The 14,923-nt window shown below is 44.3% G+C and overlaps 1 protein-coding gene across 4 annotated transcripts in view; it reads right to left on the bottom strand.

Annotated features, from left to right (window-relative positions):
• Positions 1–1,054: 1,054 nt before the first annotated feature.
• LOC138252483 (zinc finger protein 189-like) overlaps positions 1,055–14,923 on the bottom strand; it is a 122,387-nt gene continuing 108,518 nt past the window's right edge. For all 4 annotated transcript variants that reach the window (XM_069205741.1, XM_069205744.1, XM_069205743.1 and 1 more), the window contains one exon: positions 1,055–14,544. In XM_069205741.1, the coding sequence (XP_069061842.1) occupies positions 12,635–14,544 (1,910 nt within the window). In that variant the 3' untranslated portion in view covers positions 1,055–12,634. The remainder of the gene's footprint in view (positions 14,545–14,923) is intronic.

Below are 14,923 nucleotides of genomic sequence, written 5' to 3'. Positions count from 1 at the left end.
GTACTCGTTAATGAAAGTTCTCTTGTAACCTTAAAGACACCTCCGTGTAGCTTCTGGTAACAGCAGGACCTGCAGCACAATAGGGCCCTTTTCACATTCTATAGACTATCTCTGTTTTTGCATATCTTTGTGTCAGCGGTCAGCTGTAAACAGGAGCGTTGTTCACCCGGGGGGCACTTGCCAAAGGGTGGTGGGTACCATACGGTGTATCCAGACTCTATCACGTCTACCCAGGAGTGACATGAAAGTAGAAGGTAGGTACAGGTGAGCTGTACTGACTTCTGCACTACTTGCCCAAAAATCCAGGCTCTACAAAACCTGATCACCACCTCGACTCACTAGTTGGCAGATGTGAAGTTGGTCTAAATGGTGAAAAAACAGATCTGAGAAAGCATAGCATGGGTGCGTGCACGAATGTGGGCAGAGAGTTAAGGGCAGAACATATTTTTGAGCTTCTAAAGTTCTTTTTCACAAATGTCCCCGACCCTCCTGGAGAATGAACCCATCTGTCTAAAACAAGGGAGAATGTTGGACTATGAATAGAGACATTTCAAACTCAGGGCATGTCTTTTTGTGACAGTTGTGGGGAATGATGCTTGTGACACATCAATTCTGTTTCTAATTACTAGTCACACTGCAGGGTCAAAGGCAAATCTATAGTCGCCCAGTCATTGGAGTAGTAGTAGAGACCTAACAGCAAATGTGGACTGTTACTTCATCATGATGCAGTGTTCTTTGAAGGTGAGTGTCTTCAGCTCTTTCCAAAATTAAAACAGGGTTGAGGCAGCCCTGTTAGATAGAGGAATGACATTCCGGAACCTGGGAACATTGACAGAGAAGGCATGATACTTCTTTTTTTTTTTTTTTGCACTTCTTCGTCTCAGGTCGGATGATGTCTTGGTGGTGTTTGTCCCCAGACTCTCAGGAGATGGCGAGAGACAGTCATCATGGCTGCTGTTTGATAAGTGAAAGGTTTTTCATTTTGATGATCACAACGCCAATGGCTTATCCTCCAAATTTCATACTTGACACAAAAATACAGCTTGCAATACAATTTTTATCAAATTCATTTTTATTGGTTTTCATAGAAACACAGAACTTGACCAAAGGCAAGAAACAACCAGACAAGTTTGGTCTGCTTGTTCTCTATCCACATTGGACTCACATAGTCTGCCGCTTTATATGTGCTAACGTACATTTGTGAACTGAAAACTCTGCACCCTTGAGCCAATTACCTGTAAAATATTACTTCCCAGAAGGTGAACACCAGTGGTAAAAACCTCTCATATACATGGTCTTACGTAAAACAATCTGTTCATGGTCAACTGGTGAGTAAAAAATCTACAAAGCGATTTCTTGTATTAGGTCATAAAAAGATTATTTCACTACAAAAGTTCACTTTCATGCATAATGATGTATATATACACATATATTTATATACAGATCTGATTAATTTTCTGGAACAAATGACACTACTCCTCTCTATGATACACAAGTTTTAAACACTGATTACATGCCACAATTTAGTCACTGTCAACATAATTGTCCCTCCTGATAAGCATCCCATTCAGAGCAATGCTTAGGTTTTCTACTTCGTTAAGGCCAACAAAAATGATTTGACGCTCATCTTCATACGTCATAAAGAACCACAGCTTTCTTATTTCTCTGCTTTGAGCGATGTATTATGACCCGCATGTGGAAGCAGGGCAGTAAGGGACACTCAATGTCCATGCTCTCATTGATGTGATATCTGGAACTCACTGCTCTTGTTGGATACAGTGACCTGCCTTCTTCGGAAGGATGCACTGCTCATCACATCTATGTTGTTAACAAAACAATAAGCTGTGTTCGTGGAGCTCTCATACACAAGGTCTCTTCTCTGTATATCTGCTTTAGAATTCTTTGGATTTTATAAGTAAGAACACAGACAACACAAGTAAACAACTTACAGTGCCCATTTTAGTTCTGTCACTTCTACTAAACGCCAGCCCAAGTTGTCCGGTGTAGGAGGACAGTTCTTCAGAAGAGGTGTGCAGAGAAAGCGAACACACAGAAGAGCAGTTCTGAACTAGGATGAAACCAGAACAGAAGACAGAACAGAAGTAAAAAGAACGTGAACGTGGGAAGGCGAAGGATGTCTGCTGTGAAGGAGAAAATGGAGATCAGGAAAGAACAACTTGAAGATGGAGGATACAGATGAGTAAAAAACAAGAACAAGTAGGACATGATGGAGAATAGAAGTGAATGACTACCGAACACGCAACAGCAGATTACACGAGCAAATTTATTGTGTTATATTTATGATGTTCTATCCCTGAAGCGAAGTGTGACACTGTAAAGAGTTTTGTGGTCCAGGGGTAGTGTTGTGGTAGAACAGCCATAAGTAGAAGGAACAGACAGCAATAAAATGTAAATGCACAAAATGCCCCAGTCCTAACACAACTTTGCTGTACCTGGAAATCCTTCCAACAGACGCACTGAGAGAAAGGCCTTCTGGTTTCACCGCCGACCTCCAAGAATCTAAGCAAACGTGCCGAAGACTCGAAAAGAAGTGGCGCCAAGATCAGACACTGGATAACCACACAGCCTTCAAGCACGCTATCCACTGACATCACCAACTCATCCGAATCGCCAAGAAAACCGCCTTCAAAGAACGCAACGACAACAACGCACACAGTCACAGGGAGCTCTTCAACATCATGAAGGAGCTCTCCGACCCTGGCTCCAATGTCAACGACATCCCACCAGTACAAGGTCTCTGTGACTCCCAAGTTACGTTCTTCCACCGCATGATTGCAGACATCCAAGGCAGCTTCAGTACTCAGACCCCCCCGACAACCACCGACACCACAGACTCGCTACCCACCAGTTTCCTGCTCTCCTAGGTCAACGACGACACCATTGAAATCATGAACACCATCCACTCCGGCTCATCATCCAACCCCTGCCGTCACCACACCTTCAACAAAGCAAGCTACGTCATCGCATCCTAGCTCCTATCACCAACAGTTACAGGAGAGCTGGAAACTCGCAGAGATCAACGCCCTCCTCAAGAAACCCAAGGCGGACCCAAAGGACCTCAAGAACCTCCGGCCCATCTCCTGCTCCCCGTCCAGGCAAAAGTCAGAGAGAAAATTGTCAACAAACTGACCCGTTTCCTCGAGGAGAACAACACTCTGGACCTATCCCAATCCAGATTCCGCAGCAACCACAGCACCGAAACTACCCTCATTGCCGCCACCGATGACATCAGAACCATACTGGACATAAGGGAAACCGCAGCCCTCATCCTCATGGACTTCTCAGCCGTGTTCAACACTGTCTGCCATCACACCCTACGCACACGCCTCAGCGTTGCAGGAATCCGCGACAGAGCCCTGGACTGGATCCCCTCCTTTCTCACCGACAGAACTCAGAGTCCGTCTCCCTCTATTCTGCTCTGAAGCCACCAAGATCATCTGCGGCGTACCCCAGGGGTCATCCCTCAGCCCGACCCTCTTTCAACATCTATAAGGGCCCGCTTGCTAACTTCGCCCAATCTCACAACCTCAACATCATCTCATACACTGACACCCAGCTGATCCTCTCCCTCACCAAGGACACTGCCAAGACCATCCTCCACGAAGGAATGAAGGCCATCGCCGAATGAATGAAGAACAGCTGCCTGAATCCGACAAGACTGAGGTCCTCGTCTTCGGCTCCAGCCCCTCCGCATCGGGCGACTCCTGGTGGCCTGCCACACTGGGAACCGCACCGACACCCACCGACCACACACGCAACCTGGGATTCATCCTGGACTCTTCACTATCTATGACCAAGCAAGTCAATACCATCTCCTCCTCCTCCTGCTTCAACACCCTCTGCATGCTTCGGAAGATCTACAAATGGATCCCCATTGAAACCAGAAGAACAGTCACCCAAGCCCTCGTACGCAGCAAACTGGACGATGGCAATGCCCTCTACGCAGGAACCACGGCCAAAATCCAGAAAAGACTGCAACGCAACCATAAAGGCCCGCACGCCTCATCCTGGACATCCGCCTCCACTGCCACATCACAGCCCACCTGAGAGACCTGCCTTGGCTCCCCATCAAAAAGAGAATCATCTTCAAACTCCTCACCCACGCTCACAAGGAACTGCAAAACTGGACCAGAATACCTCAACAGACGGCTCTCCTTCTACACTCCGACCCAACAGCTTCGCTCCGCCAACCTTGCCCTCGTCACCGTCCCACGCATCCGCAGAACAACCGCCGGCAGCAGATCATTCTCGCACCTCGCCGCCAAGACATGGAACACTCTTCCCACCCACCTGCGTCACACGAAGGAGCTCCTTACCTTCAGGAGACATCTCAAGACATGGCTGTTGAGCAGTAGCAGCCTAGTGCCTTGAGAGCCTCATGGTGAGTAGTCCGCTTTACAAATCCCGATTAAATGATCAATTGAAAGAGGTCTCATTTAATTACAACATAACTGATATTCTCATATTGAATAAATGCATCTAAAAATGTCAGGAATTCAAAAGGAGAGCAAAAACTGAAACTCCGAGAGGAAAGAACTGAGCATTTATGGTCTTCCGGCAAGGAATGTCTTGGTGCCACTGACCTCAATCACAATTTTTTCCACTGGCTGATACCAGAGCTACCAGTGACAACCGTTTTCTACCAAACACAGTGCTGAGGTGACGATGACAAGTGGCGTACACTACAGAGCTAAGTCTGAAATTAAAATTAAAATTTTCGGACGAGCAAAAGCTGGAAAACATGCATGGACCAACTTGGAAATGTTAATCAGATGTTTTAGGGCACATGGGAAAAACTAAGAGCAAAATATCACATAAAGAGAGCATCAAGTATCAATGGTGAGGATGTGACCAAACATTTTAGTTTTGGAGGGGTTAGGCTCAATGGGTTGTGATAACCTTTAGTCCTCAATGGCACAGAGAAAGGCCAGTAGGTGTAGGGCCCCACACCACGATCTGTGTCTCCTATGTACTGGTGTATGGAGATGCCAAAACCAATGTCAAAAGCACAGCAGCGCCAGGCAGATAACATTTTAAAAGTTTTACGGATATCAGGCTGACTGAACAGACCGAAACCTAAGTTACCTCGCGCCATGTGGGAAGAAAGTCCAATGTACTGAACAGTATATAAAGAAAAGAGGAAAACCGGGCTGCAAAATGGCTGACGGCGAGATGAATGCTACAGAAGATGCACTAATAAAATACAACAGCCACAGGTGTGGCCACTAGTTCCCATAGATGTGCTCGGAAAGGAGAGGAATGTGGTTAAATGCCACCGGTGGAACCAAGAGCAATGGTAAAAGACCCCCACAAGCCCATGCATGGTGTATTTTAATACTTCGACAAAAAGCTGCTTCAGTGCCACCTACGAAAACCTAACTGACAGCATAAAAGTGAATGATGTGAGGTCACTGCTTATGCCAACATCAGCCTGGTCAGAGCACAAGGATACAGAGGGATCGATTTCAGGAATGATAAGTTTGGAATGTGAACTGACAAATTATGTAACAGCTCTACCACGTATCGAACAAGGGTAACTAGTAAATATGAGGTATTTTACCACGTTATAAAGCTCTTTTTTGAAAAGGAAAATGTTACTAACCCTGTAGGCATCAGAGACTGCTGCATCTTTTGATGTGCCAAATGGCTGTCAGCAGTATAAGGGCGTCTTTTCCAAATGGAAGGTGAGGCAGTTTTTGCATGAGCTGGAGGAGATGCAAACTTTTTGTCAGCCAGACCACAGATACTTTGCGTGGCAATCGGGACAGTTCTGGGAAGGTGTCTATTTCATCCACTTGTGTGCCTTGTCTACGAAAAAGTAGAAAACGAGGGGCATGCAGCTCCAGTGATGCCGAGGCGTGAGGCACTAGTGGTTGGGTGTCGATAGACTAAGGTCGGACTCCTAAAGATGTAGAAAGTACTTACGATAAAAGCTTTTTGGAATATGAGAATCGCTGTGTGAGCCTTAAGGAATATGAAGAACATGTTGACTTTTGAAGCCCCATCGGTAAAGGTTCGAACCCTATGGGAGAAAAATAAATCTAACATGGAGGCAGTGCTCATGAGCATTAGCAACCAGGGTGAGTCACAGTTCATCCCCTGCTGCAAGAAAAAAACCTGCAAATGTCCAAGCCCAACACTAAAGGACAGGAGCATGAGGATGTGTATTCACAGCAACACATGCTAAGAACAAATATTGCTTTTCATTACGTGATCATGGCAGACACTAGTATCAGGGGAGGTTACAGATGGTGGTTTATTACTATAAACGATACATTCCTTCCTGCAAATATTGTATTGCATTTGAATTTATATACTGCTTACTACCCTTGACAAGGCTTTGAGGCACATTACGCCAGGCAGTACACAGCTGAGGAACCTAAGTTTTGTGGTTTTATCAGCAGTTTATTGGGATTAGTCTTGTGCTCAGAAAGAAATCGCTCCATGCACTTGCTCCCTTTTCATTATGTAGGTGTGATCGTTAGTGGAGATTGGGAGGAGGGTGTGAGTGGATGCCGATGGTTGGTGGGATTAATAGATGTTTTAGAGGAGATAAGGTATTGTTAGGGTGGAGAGTTATTACTTTTAAAGGTAAAGGAGTGATCTGTAAAATGAGGTACATGCAGTTTGCAGTAATACAATATTGGAGATTAAGGTAAACACATGTGATTTCGACTGTGCTCATATATTAACTTGAGACCCTGGTCTATAAAATGTTTTTGGTCAAAAGTTCATCTCTTGATTCTTCACAAATGTCTCGTCCTTGGGATACATGTTACTGTTTCCTTTTAGGATGTCAGTTTGTGGATGAACGGCGAACCGTTTGGCACAGTCTTTAACCATGATGTACCATATCATCTGGTTCTACATACGCCGCTGTTGGTGATTTTAAAACATAAAGGGGTGTTGCTGAGAAGGCAGGTCACAGACATTCATGTAATTAAAAAAAAAAATCTTTAGTTTCTGAATGCCTTACACCTGTACCCAATTCAGGTCACGGGATCCGCTGAATACCGGGTGCCAAAGATCTAAAGACAACCTCACAGAACCCAAGAGGACCAATGCTGATTACTGACCTACATTCTAGGACCACAATCAAGAAGATCCTGACACAAATGTAAATGATTAATAACAAATTATACAGACTTCATCGGCCCGATCTTTGATACAGATTATTTAATAGTGACTTGATTCTAGGAATTGTCAGATGCAATCATCACAGAGCGATATACAAGTCAGACTGAAGCCAATCGAAGTAAACGTGAGAGAAGGAATAGGGAAGTAATAATTCAGTCCAAGATACAGCTTGGTGTACGCGTTAGGTTGAAGACTGAAGTAGAACCCATGTGGTTACAGGCCTGCAATTCAGTGCATGCCTCAGTCTCAGCATCCTTCCCATGGGTGTTTTCTTACCATACATACACTGAGTGAAGAAGAAAGCTGTGGTTTATTAAGAATAAAAATAAAGGAGAAAAACAGGAAAGAGAAGCATGAACAAATACAGATGAGAAGAAGGGATAGGAGACAGCAAGACTTAGAAAGAATATGAGAACAGGAGCAAATAAAGACTGAGCATTGGGAGTGAATGAGAGAAAATCAGGTATAGCAGAACGAGAACTGGAGTGGAAGAAGGCTGAGCAAGAGAAGACGAGAGTGAGTGATTGGGGACAGACCTAATGGAAAAGAACCTTGTGCTAAGGTGCGAGAACAGAAAAGATGCTCAGTGGTGGAGAAGTAGCAATCGGAAGTAATAGAGGGACTGGGAGTGATCGAGGTCCAGCATACACTCTCCCTAACTATAACCAACTATATTGTGCTGTTCCTATACAGGCCTAGAGGGACGTCACTAATGCACCTGGGCAGTTGTACGGTGTTGGGGTGGGGAGTCTTCTGCACGTCTCTGAAGCGCGTGCTTCCCCTGCCTTATGGTGATCTCCAGGCAAGTCACTTAAAAGTTACTGTATGGTTTCTAGATCCTACCTCAGTGAACACGACAATCATGCATGTCCACTGAGGATCTCCCTGTTTACATGGACTGATACCCTGGAGCTTAGCTCTGTGGTCAAGGGGGCATGCATAGGGCACCCCTATTTCACAGAACGGCTACGGCCCTCTCTACCCAGGCTGTGGTAGACAGGCAATGGTGGCAGCAATAAACTATAGTCAGGGATACCTGTATCCCTGTATCTGAGGAGGGGATGGGCTACTAGCCACCCTCCTGATCAAGTCTGTGCAGTCTTCTTTGCCTGAGGTCTTGTTGCCTTTGTCTATCTGGGATGTGTGTTTGAGAGCCAATAGGGTTCCTAGGGTGGAATGGTGAAGTGAGTCATTGTGTTTAATGTTAACTGTTCTGCTTGACATTCAAGTTCCCCGTGTCCCTCCCTATTCCTCGGAGAAGCCTGGTGGTCTGGGGGCAGACACTGGGTCTTATCTGTGTTTAGCTGCACTAACTCTGCTAGAAGGGATGCCTCCTGGTCTGGAGTTAATTAAAATTCCTCTCTGGAGAATAGCCCGGGCTATTACAAAGAGCTTGTCCCAAAGGACAGTAACTCTTCTTTGCATGCCTTGCGCACGCAGTGAGCAGGACACGCATGTGCCTCACGACTCAAGAGACACACAGGATTCAAAAGTGGCAGACCCTCTGATTGGGTCAGCCTATCAATTAGTCTGGCCTGAGTGGTTGTTCAAGACTGGTCTTCGTTTCTAACAAGCATCTACAGAAGCCAGCTGTGGGCCCGCAGTGTAAAGGCAAGGAAGCTTGCTCACCGCGTCTGAACTTGAGTTTTCTCTGTAATGGATTGATTCTGATTCTGCTGTGAAGGAGCAAAGACATCAGTCACCATCCTGAATGCAGAGGACCAGCTGTGGCGTGAGGCTTGTCGAGCATCTGCTTGGAAGACAAGGACATTGCAAACAAATGCTCAAGATAAGGAAGCTTGCAGCACACCAACAGAGACAGAGGGAAATGGTGAAGCTTGGTTCCGGTCCTGGAAGGTGAGGTCACCCTGCCCAGACACCTCCCCTGTGCTGTGGGAGCCTGTGTGATACTTTCAGTTACTATCTGTAGCTGGGGAAGAGTGTCCTGTGCTACAGTCCCCCTACCTTTTGCTTTGGGACACCTGGGGGTTATCAGGGTGTACTGGCACCCTGGCCAGCTAATACTCTCCTACAGCTAGCCAGGGGCTACTGGTCTAGTGGGACTCCAGTAAACTGAGCCAAGACATCGGGCACCTGTGATCATATCCCTGACATCACTAGAGCGGTGTTCTTACTAAGCACTTCTGTTCTTTGGGTGGTGGGTTCTGGGGCTGATCTGGAACATCTGACTTCACATCATGGCTCTAGCAGATAAGAACAACCCAGTGCAACATGGTCTGCAATGTGCTTACTGTGTGTCTACATGCTGCGTTAGCGTCTAGGCACTATAATACTATTTGGGGTCAGAACTATGGCGAAGAGGGTTGTAGAGATGTCTGGTTTTCAACGTTTATCCTGGGTTAACGTATAGTATATTTCTCTTAAGTGTATTACTTTTCTTTTTAAAACGGAAAGCGTTGACAATTGTTCTTGTTAGGTGCTAGTTCGGAGTGCACTGTATTCTGAATGTCTAAACCCACCTCACCTCCTTGAGTTAGCATTGGGACTGCTCTGTCTCTGCTACCATAAGAGTCAAGTGCTGGAGAGGAGTACTCGGTAATCCAGTGTTGCATCCACCAGTAATGAGGACCCAGGACTCCAGTTGATGATTGGAGCTTAGTAACCCATGAGTGCCCTGGCGCCCAGGAAACCGGCTCTAAGATAAGGTCAGTGAGAGTGTTTTAGTTTTCAGAGGAAGAGCCCTCCACCCTCCCAGAAGGGTGGCATCATGAGGCTAACTCCTAATTGGGCCGTCGTTGCAATGCTCGACAGGCCCCTATACAGGGGTTCTATGCCAGAGATCTGTTCTCTGAGTTTGCCGTAAGTAAGCTGAATAGACAATATGTAGGTCAAATGCAATTTGCCAGCTTCATACATAGACTGGTTGAACTGAGATGAAACGTACCTCTCAAAAAACTTTATTCTGGAGGTCCTTGTTAAAAGATAAAAACAAATTTGGATATCACATAAACTGATGTTCCTTTCTATCCAGATGTGATTTCCTTCCATGATTTATAGAGACTTCACTGTGAAGTGACTGCAAAGTCTGCTAAAAGACACAACAGCAGAACTAGTTTTTCCTGACCTTGAGAAGAAACAAAGCTTCTCATCTTAACATGGTATCATTAATGAAGGTAATTTTATAACTGATTTTAATAGTTTTCCAGTGTCTCCCTGACTGTATTATGGGTTTAAACCAAAAGATGGTTGGTCCCAGTGTTTTCAGTCTTTTAATAGATGTTTAATGTTCATTAAAAAGTGGCAGTAGCTATCCTGAAAGAGAGCCTTCTTCATACAAGTAGATGGGGTGGGTTGTTCCTAACACTTTCAAAGTCTTTCTGTCGAATTCGGCTCTCACAGACCTTTACTCAAAGCTTTTCAAAAGATTTGTACAGAATGCTTTCTGTTTCTTGCATCCGTGTTTCTTCTTTTCCTCACTTACTTTCAAGGTTTGCTGAGGCTTTTATTCTATTAACGGAGACCACAGAGTACATGGCCTAACAAGTTAGTTGCAGAGCTTGATGTCCCCAATTTTTTCTACTTCCTCTAAGGTGATGCCATTGCTGTCCTGAAGGACAGATTAACCGCTTTACCTAAACCACCATTTTCTTGTTTGTAGTTTGAACTATGACATCTGATCTCCTCCAATAAACTGGATGCTACTGTCCATGTTTACGGTCGTCCTTCTACTTTCCAGTGTAGGGTCGCCCTGTGGCCACACAAGTGTGCTTCATGCATGGATTGACGATCTTCATGGATTCTTCGTTTTTTTTGTTGTGTAATTGTATTTACATTTTTACATTTCTTCTCATTGTCTGCACTGAAGCAAATAATGTTTAAAATTAACTGTGGATAAACCGAGACGTTTAATATAAAATCTGAGCAATGAGACAGGGCCTATATACATTCACTAACGTTTGCCAACTATTACTGTATAAATGACATGACACTGGAACTACAGCATAAACAACTCTTTCAAAACACAGGCTTCAGCTGGTAAAAATTATTGGCACATCCTCAATGGTTCAAGGAGTCTGTCATTTTCGCTCATTTATGAAACAATTGATGGATGCAACGTTGCTGCATAAATAGTTCGACTATACAAAACTGGATGCATATCCATACAAAAACAGATTCTATGAGGATATACGGATGAGCGTGGGAAATGAGCAGGCTCGCGACGGTACCTTTATGCTGATCCGCTTAGGAAACAATGACGCACATTTCGTATACACACTGAAAAGGCTGCTCTGTACTTGAGAGCACAGTTAAAACCCAAGAAAAGGGTATATGGCGCTTATTCACATCACTGTGCGCATGTGCTTCTCGCAGGGCGTCCGGATGCTCACCTCAGGCGGGCAGGTAAAGGACGCAGGGACATCGGTGATGTTTCCTCATTGCACGACACAAGGCTAAAATCAGAATTACTGTCGAGTAGAGAGCGGCATATACGAAAAATGATTGTAGAGAACCAATTTAAAGATGCTCTACCAAGTGAAAGAAAGGGGCAGAAAGTATGAATCTGAAGGACTCTCCCTTTTGTGATTGTTTCACAAGGGGCGAGGCATTATATTACCCTGTCAGAGTACATAAACAATTTGTCGAGATTTGTCAGTGGCCATTCACCGAAGATGGCGGAGAACATGTGTGTCCAACCTAGAAGCGGGTGACAGCAGTTCTGATGCGGTTTTAGTAATAAACGGAACTCAGCTGAACAGACTCTGCAAAAGACAGATTTCTAAGGCCCAGCTTTACAAGGTGCTTGGCAGTTTTGGGGAGGTTATAGGTAGGCATTGCTGCAATAGTTGGAGCGAAGATGACGAAGCTTTAGCCTTCCTTCTCTCCAGACGCCCTACGGGTTTCCACTGAGAGGTCACTAGAAGACAATGTTCAGATTCTGCGGTCAGAGGAATTCTGAAAGCGATGGACCACGTCTCCTCCCCTAGAAGAAATCTTCAACATGGAGTTTCTGTTAAATTGACAGAGGTTCCTGCTCAAAACATAAATCATTTCCTCTGCCTTTCATGTTATTAGGGAAGGATTATTTCAGAGAGATTTCCATTCTTGTATACTCCTCTGTCTCTTGTAGGAAGTGTTATTGTTCAGTTCCGTTTAGTACTTTTACTGCTAGACTACGAAGTTCATTGCAGTTTGTGTACTTGGCGACCATGAACGGTAATATCCCTTCTTGGTTGCTGCTACTTTCGTAGCATAAAAGCTGCTCCACAGGAGAGAACTTTCTGCATTTTCCTCCTGCTACTAAACTCTTGTACTTATTGTATGTCATTTGTTTCTTTTGCAGTTTGATGTATTTTCTTCAGAATGAATTCAACTATATGATTTATTTCATTTCCACACTTAATGCCCCACAGAAGTCACTCTCTGATGCCCAAACACAGCTCACTTATATGATGTCCCTTTCATAATGGCAGCATGTCTGTGGGTTGGGCAGGTTTACAGAAGACACTGGACATAATCAGAAACCCTTTAGGGCTTTTTTACCAAACTTGGATTTTTTCAGACTACGTTTCTTGGAGCGAGACCCCCTTTTGTCTCTCCATTTCTCCAAAGTGTGTATCCGCTGATGGAGCTCTAAATAGGATGGGATCTTGAAGGTCTTCCCACATTCATTACAGGAATATGATTTAGAACCTTTATGCTTTATTTGGTGTACCTTCAAGCTTGATAATGCGCTGAAACTCTTCCCACATTCATTACATGCAAAGTATCCTGTGTGTACTCGTCTGTGTATGATCAGCCGTGAGGATTTGCTAAAAGTTTTCCCACAGATGTTACACATGCATGTTTTTGCACTTGTGGAAAGCTTCTGCTGGTGAAGCAGCGTTGAAGAAGGGTTCAAACACTTTTCGTTTTCATCGCTCATCTTTTCTGTGGCAGTGCTCTCAAGTGTACTCAAACTGTTCTTCTCTAAACATACTGAAGCATTTAGGCTTGTGTCAATCTTCGGTTGTTCAGAAGGCGGTGAAGAGTCATGGGAACACTTTTCGCTTTCACAGCATGTCGACATCTTGCCTGTGATTGGGTTCCCAAGTTTATGCGCAGTATTCTTTTCATCGGGACGCATAGTGTCTTTTTCGCTTGCATGGACCTTCTGGTGTAGAAGCAACACTGATGAAGTATTAAAAGACATCTCACATTCGCTACAAGGGTAAGGTTTCTTTACTGATCCTTTCACCTCAACCTTGGGTTTACCTACACTTTTCTTCTCATCAATCAGCGTGGATCCTTTTTCTGTTGTGTGAAGTTTCTGGTGTTGTAGCAGTACCAAAGAAGAATTAAAAGACAGATCACAATCACTACATGGGTAAGGTTTCTTTTCGGAGGGTTTTGTCTCAACCTTTGGTTTACTTTTCTTCCCATCAATATGCATGGAAGGCTTTTCTCTTGTGTGAACTTTTTGGTGTTGAAACAACACTGAAGCAGAATTAAAAGACAGATCACAATCACTACAAGGGTGAGGTTTCTTTTCAGGGGTTTTCTTCTCCACTTTAGGTTTGTTATCACTTTTGGGTTTGCTAACATTTTTCTTTTCACCAATCCACTTGGAGGCTTTTTCGCTTGCGTGAACTCTCTTATGCTGAAGCAACATTTCGTACGCATTGAAAGACTTTTCACATTCATCACACGGGTGTGGCTTCTTTTCCAGCGGTTTCTGAAAATGCTTACTAACACCTTTCTTCCCTTCCGGGTGCATGAAGGCTTTCTCGCTTGCGTGAACTCTCTTGTGTTGAAGCAACATTTCATAGGCATTGAAAGACTTTTCACATTCATCGCAAGGGTGTGGTTTCTTTTCTTGGGTTGATTGCGGATGTTTACTTGCACTTTTCATCTCATTGAAATGCCCCTTCTCTCCACTGTTTTTTGACTTATTTACCTTTCTGTTTATACTTGCATTTGAATTGTTAAGAAGATCTTTTTCTTTCACACCTGGCAGGTCTGCCTCTTTGTGGAATACCTGATGCTCGATTAGGTTGGATTTCTGAAAGAAGACAATCCCACAGTCTGGGCATGGGTACTTTTTGACTCCCGATTGTGTTCTTGGAATTTCTGTGGACGACTTTGATTTTCCAACAGGCTTTTTCAATTTGTGAGCAGCTGAATAATTCTTTCGATTTCTTGCAGTGCTGTTCTGCATCTTTTTTGGTTTTTTAGGTCTATATTGAAACTCTTCATCTTCACCAGAGTCCCAGTCATCATCTTCATTCGAGTTCCACACATCATCCTCATCTTCGCCCGAGTCCCAGATATCGTCCTCATCTTGCTCCAAGTACCAGACTTCCTTTTTAACTGCTCTTGCTTTGTGTGGTTGCGGTTTGTCAACACATTCTTCAAGTTTTCTCTTGTATTTCTTCAAGGTATTCATCTCTGATTAAAACATAATCAAGACACAAATTAAGTTGCTAAAACACAACATGGAAGAGCAGCAGACATGCTAACTTGTAATTCATCAAGCTGTACTCCCTACTAGTGCTTCACAGAGAAAGTTACATTGAACAAGTTACTCACCCTAGACAATGATCTTTCTGGAGGATACTCCACCTCCTGCAGATTCCTGGCCTTTTGAATATCCCAAGGTGCCATTCAGGATGCAAAAACTTACCAACAGCTTCCCTGCACCATTGGTGGTGTAGGAAAGTCACTCTTTTTGACATGGTTACCCCCACTTTTTGCCTGTGTTAAGACTGTCTTCAATGGGCTCCTGCTAACCAGGATCGCAGTGATTGTGGTCTCTCATCCAAATCTG

Source organism: Pleurodeles waltl, chromosome 1_2 (genome assembly GCF_031143425.1).
Source record: "Pleurodeles waltl isolate 20211129_DDA chromosome 1_2, aPleWal1.hap1.20221129, whole genome shotgun sequence".
NCBI lineage: Eukaryota > Metazoa > Chordata > Amphibia > Caudata > Salamandridae > Pleurodeles > Pleurodeles waltl.
This window is presented reverse-complemented; position numbering and strand designations above follow the sequence as displayed.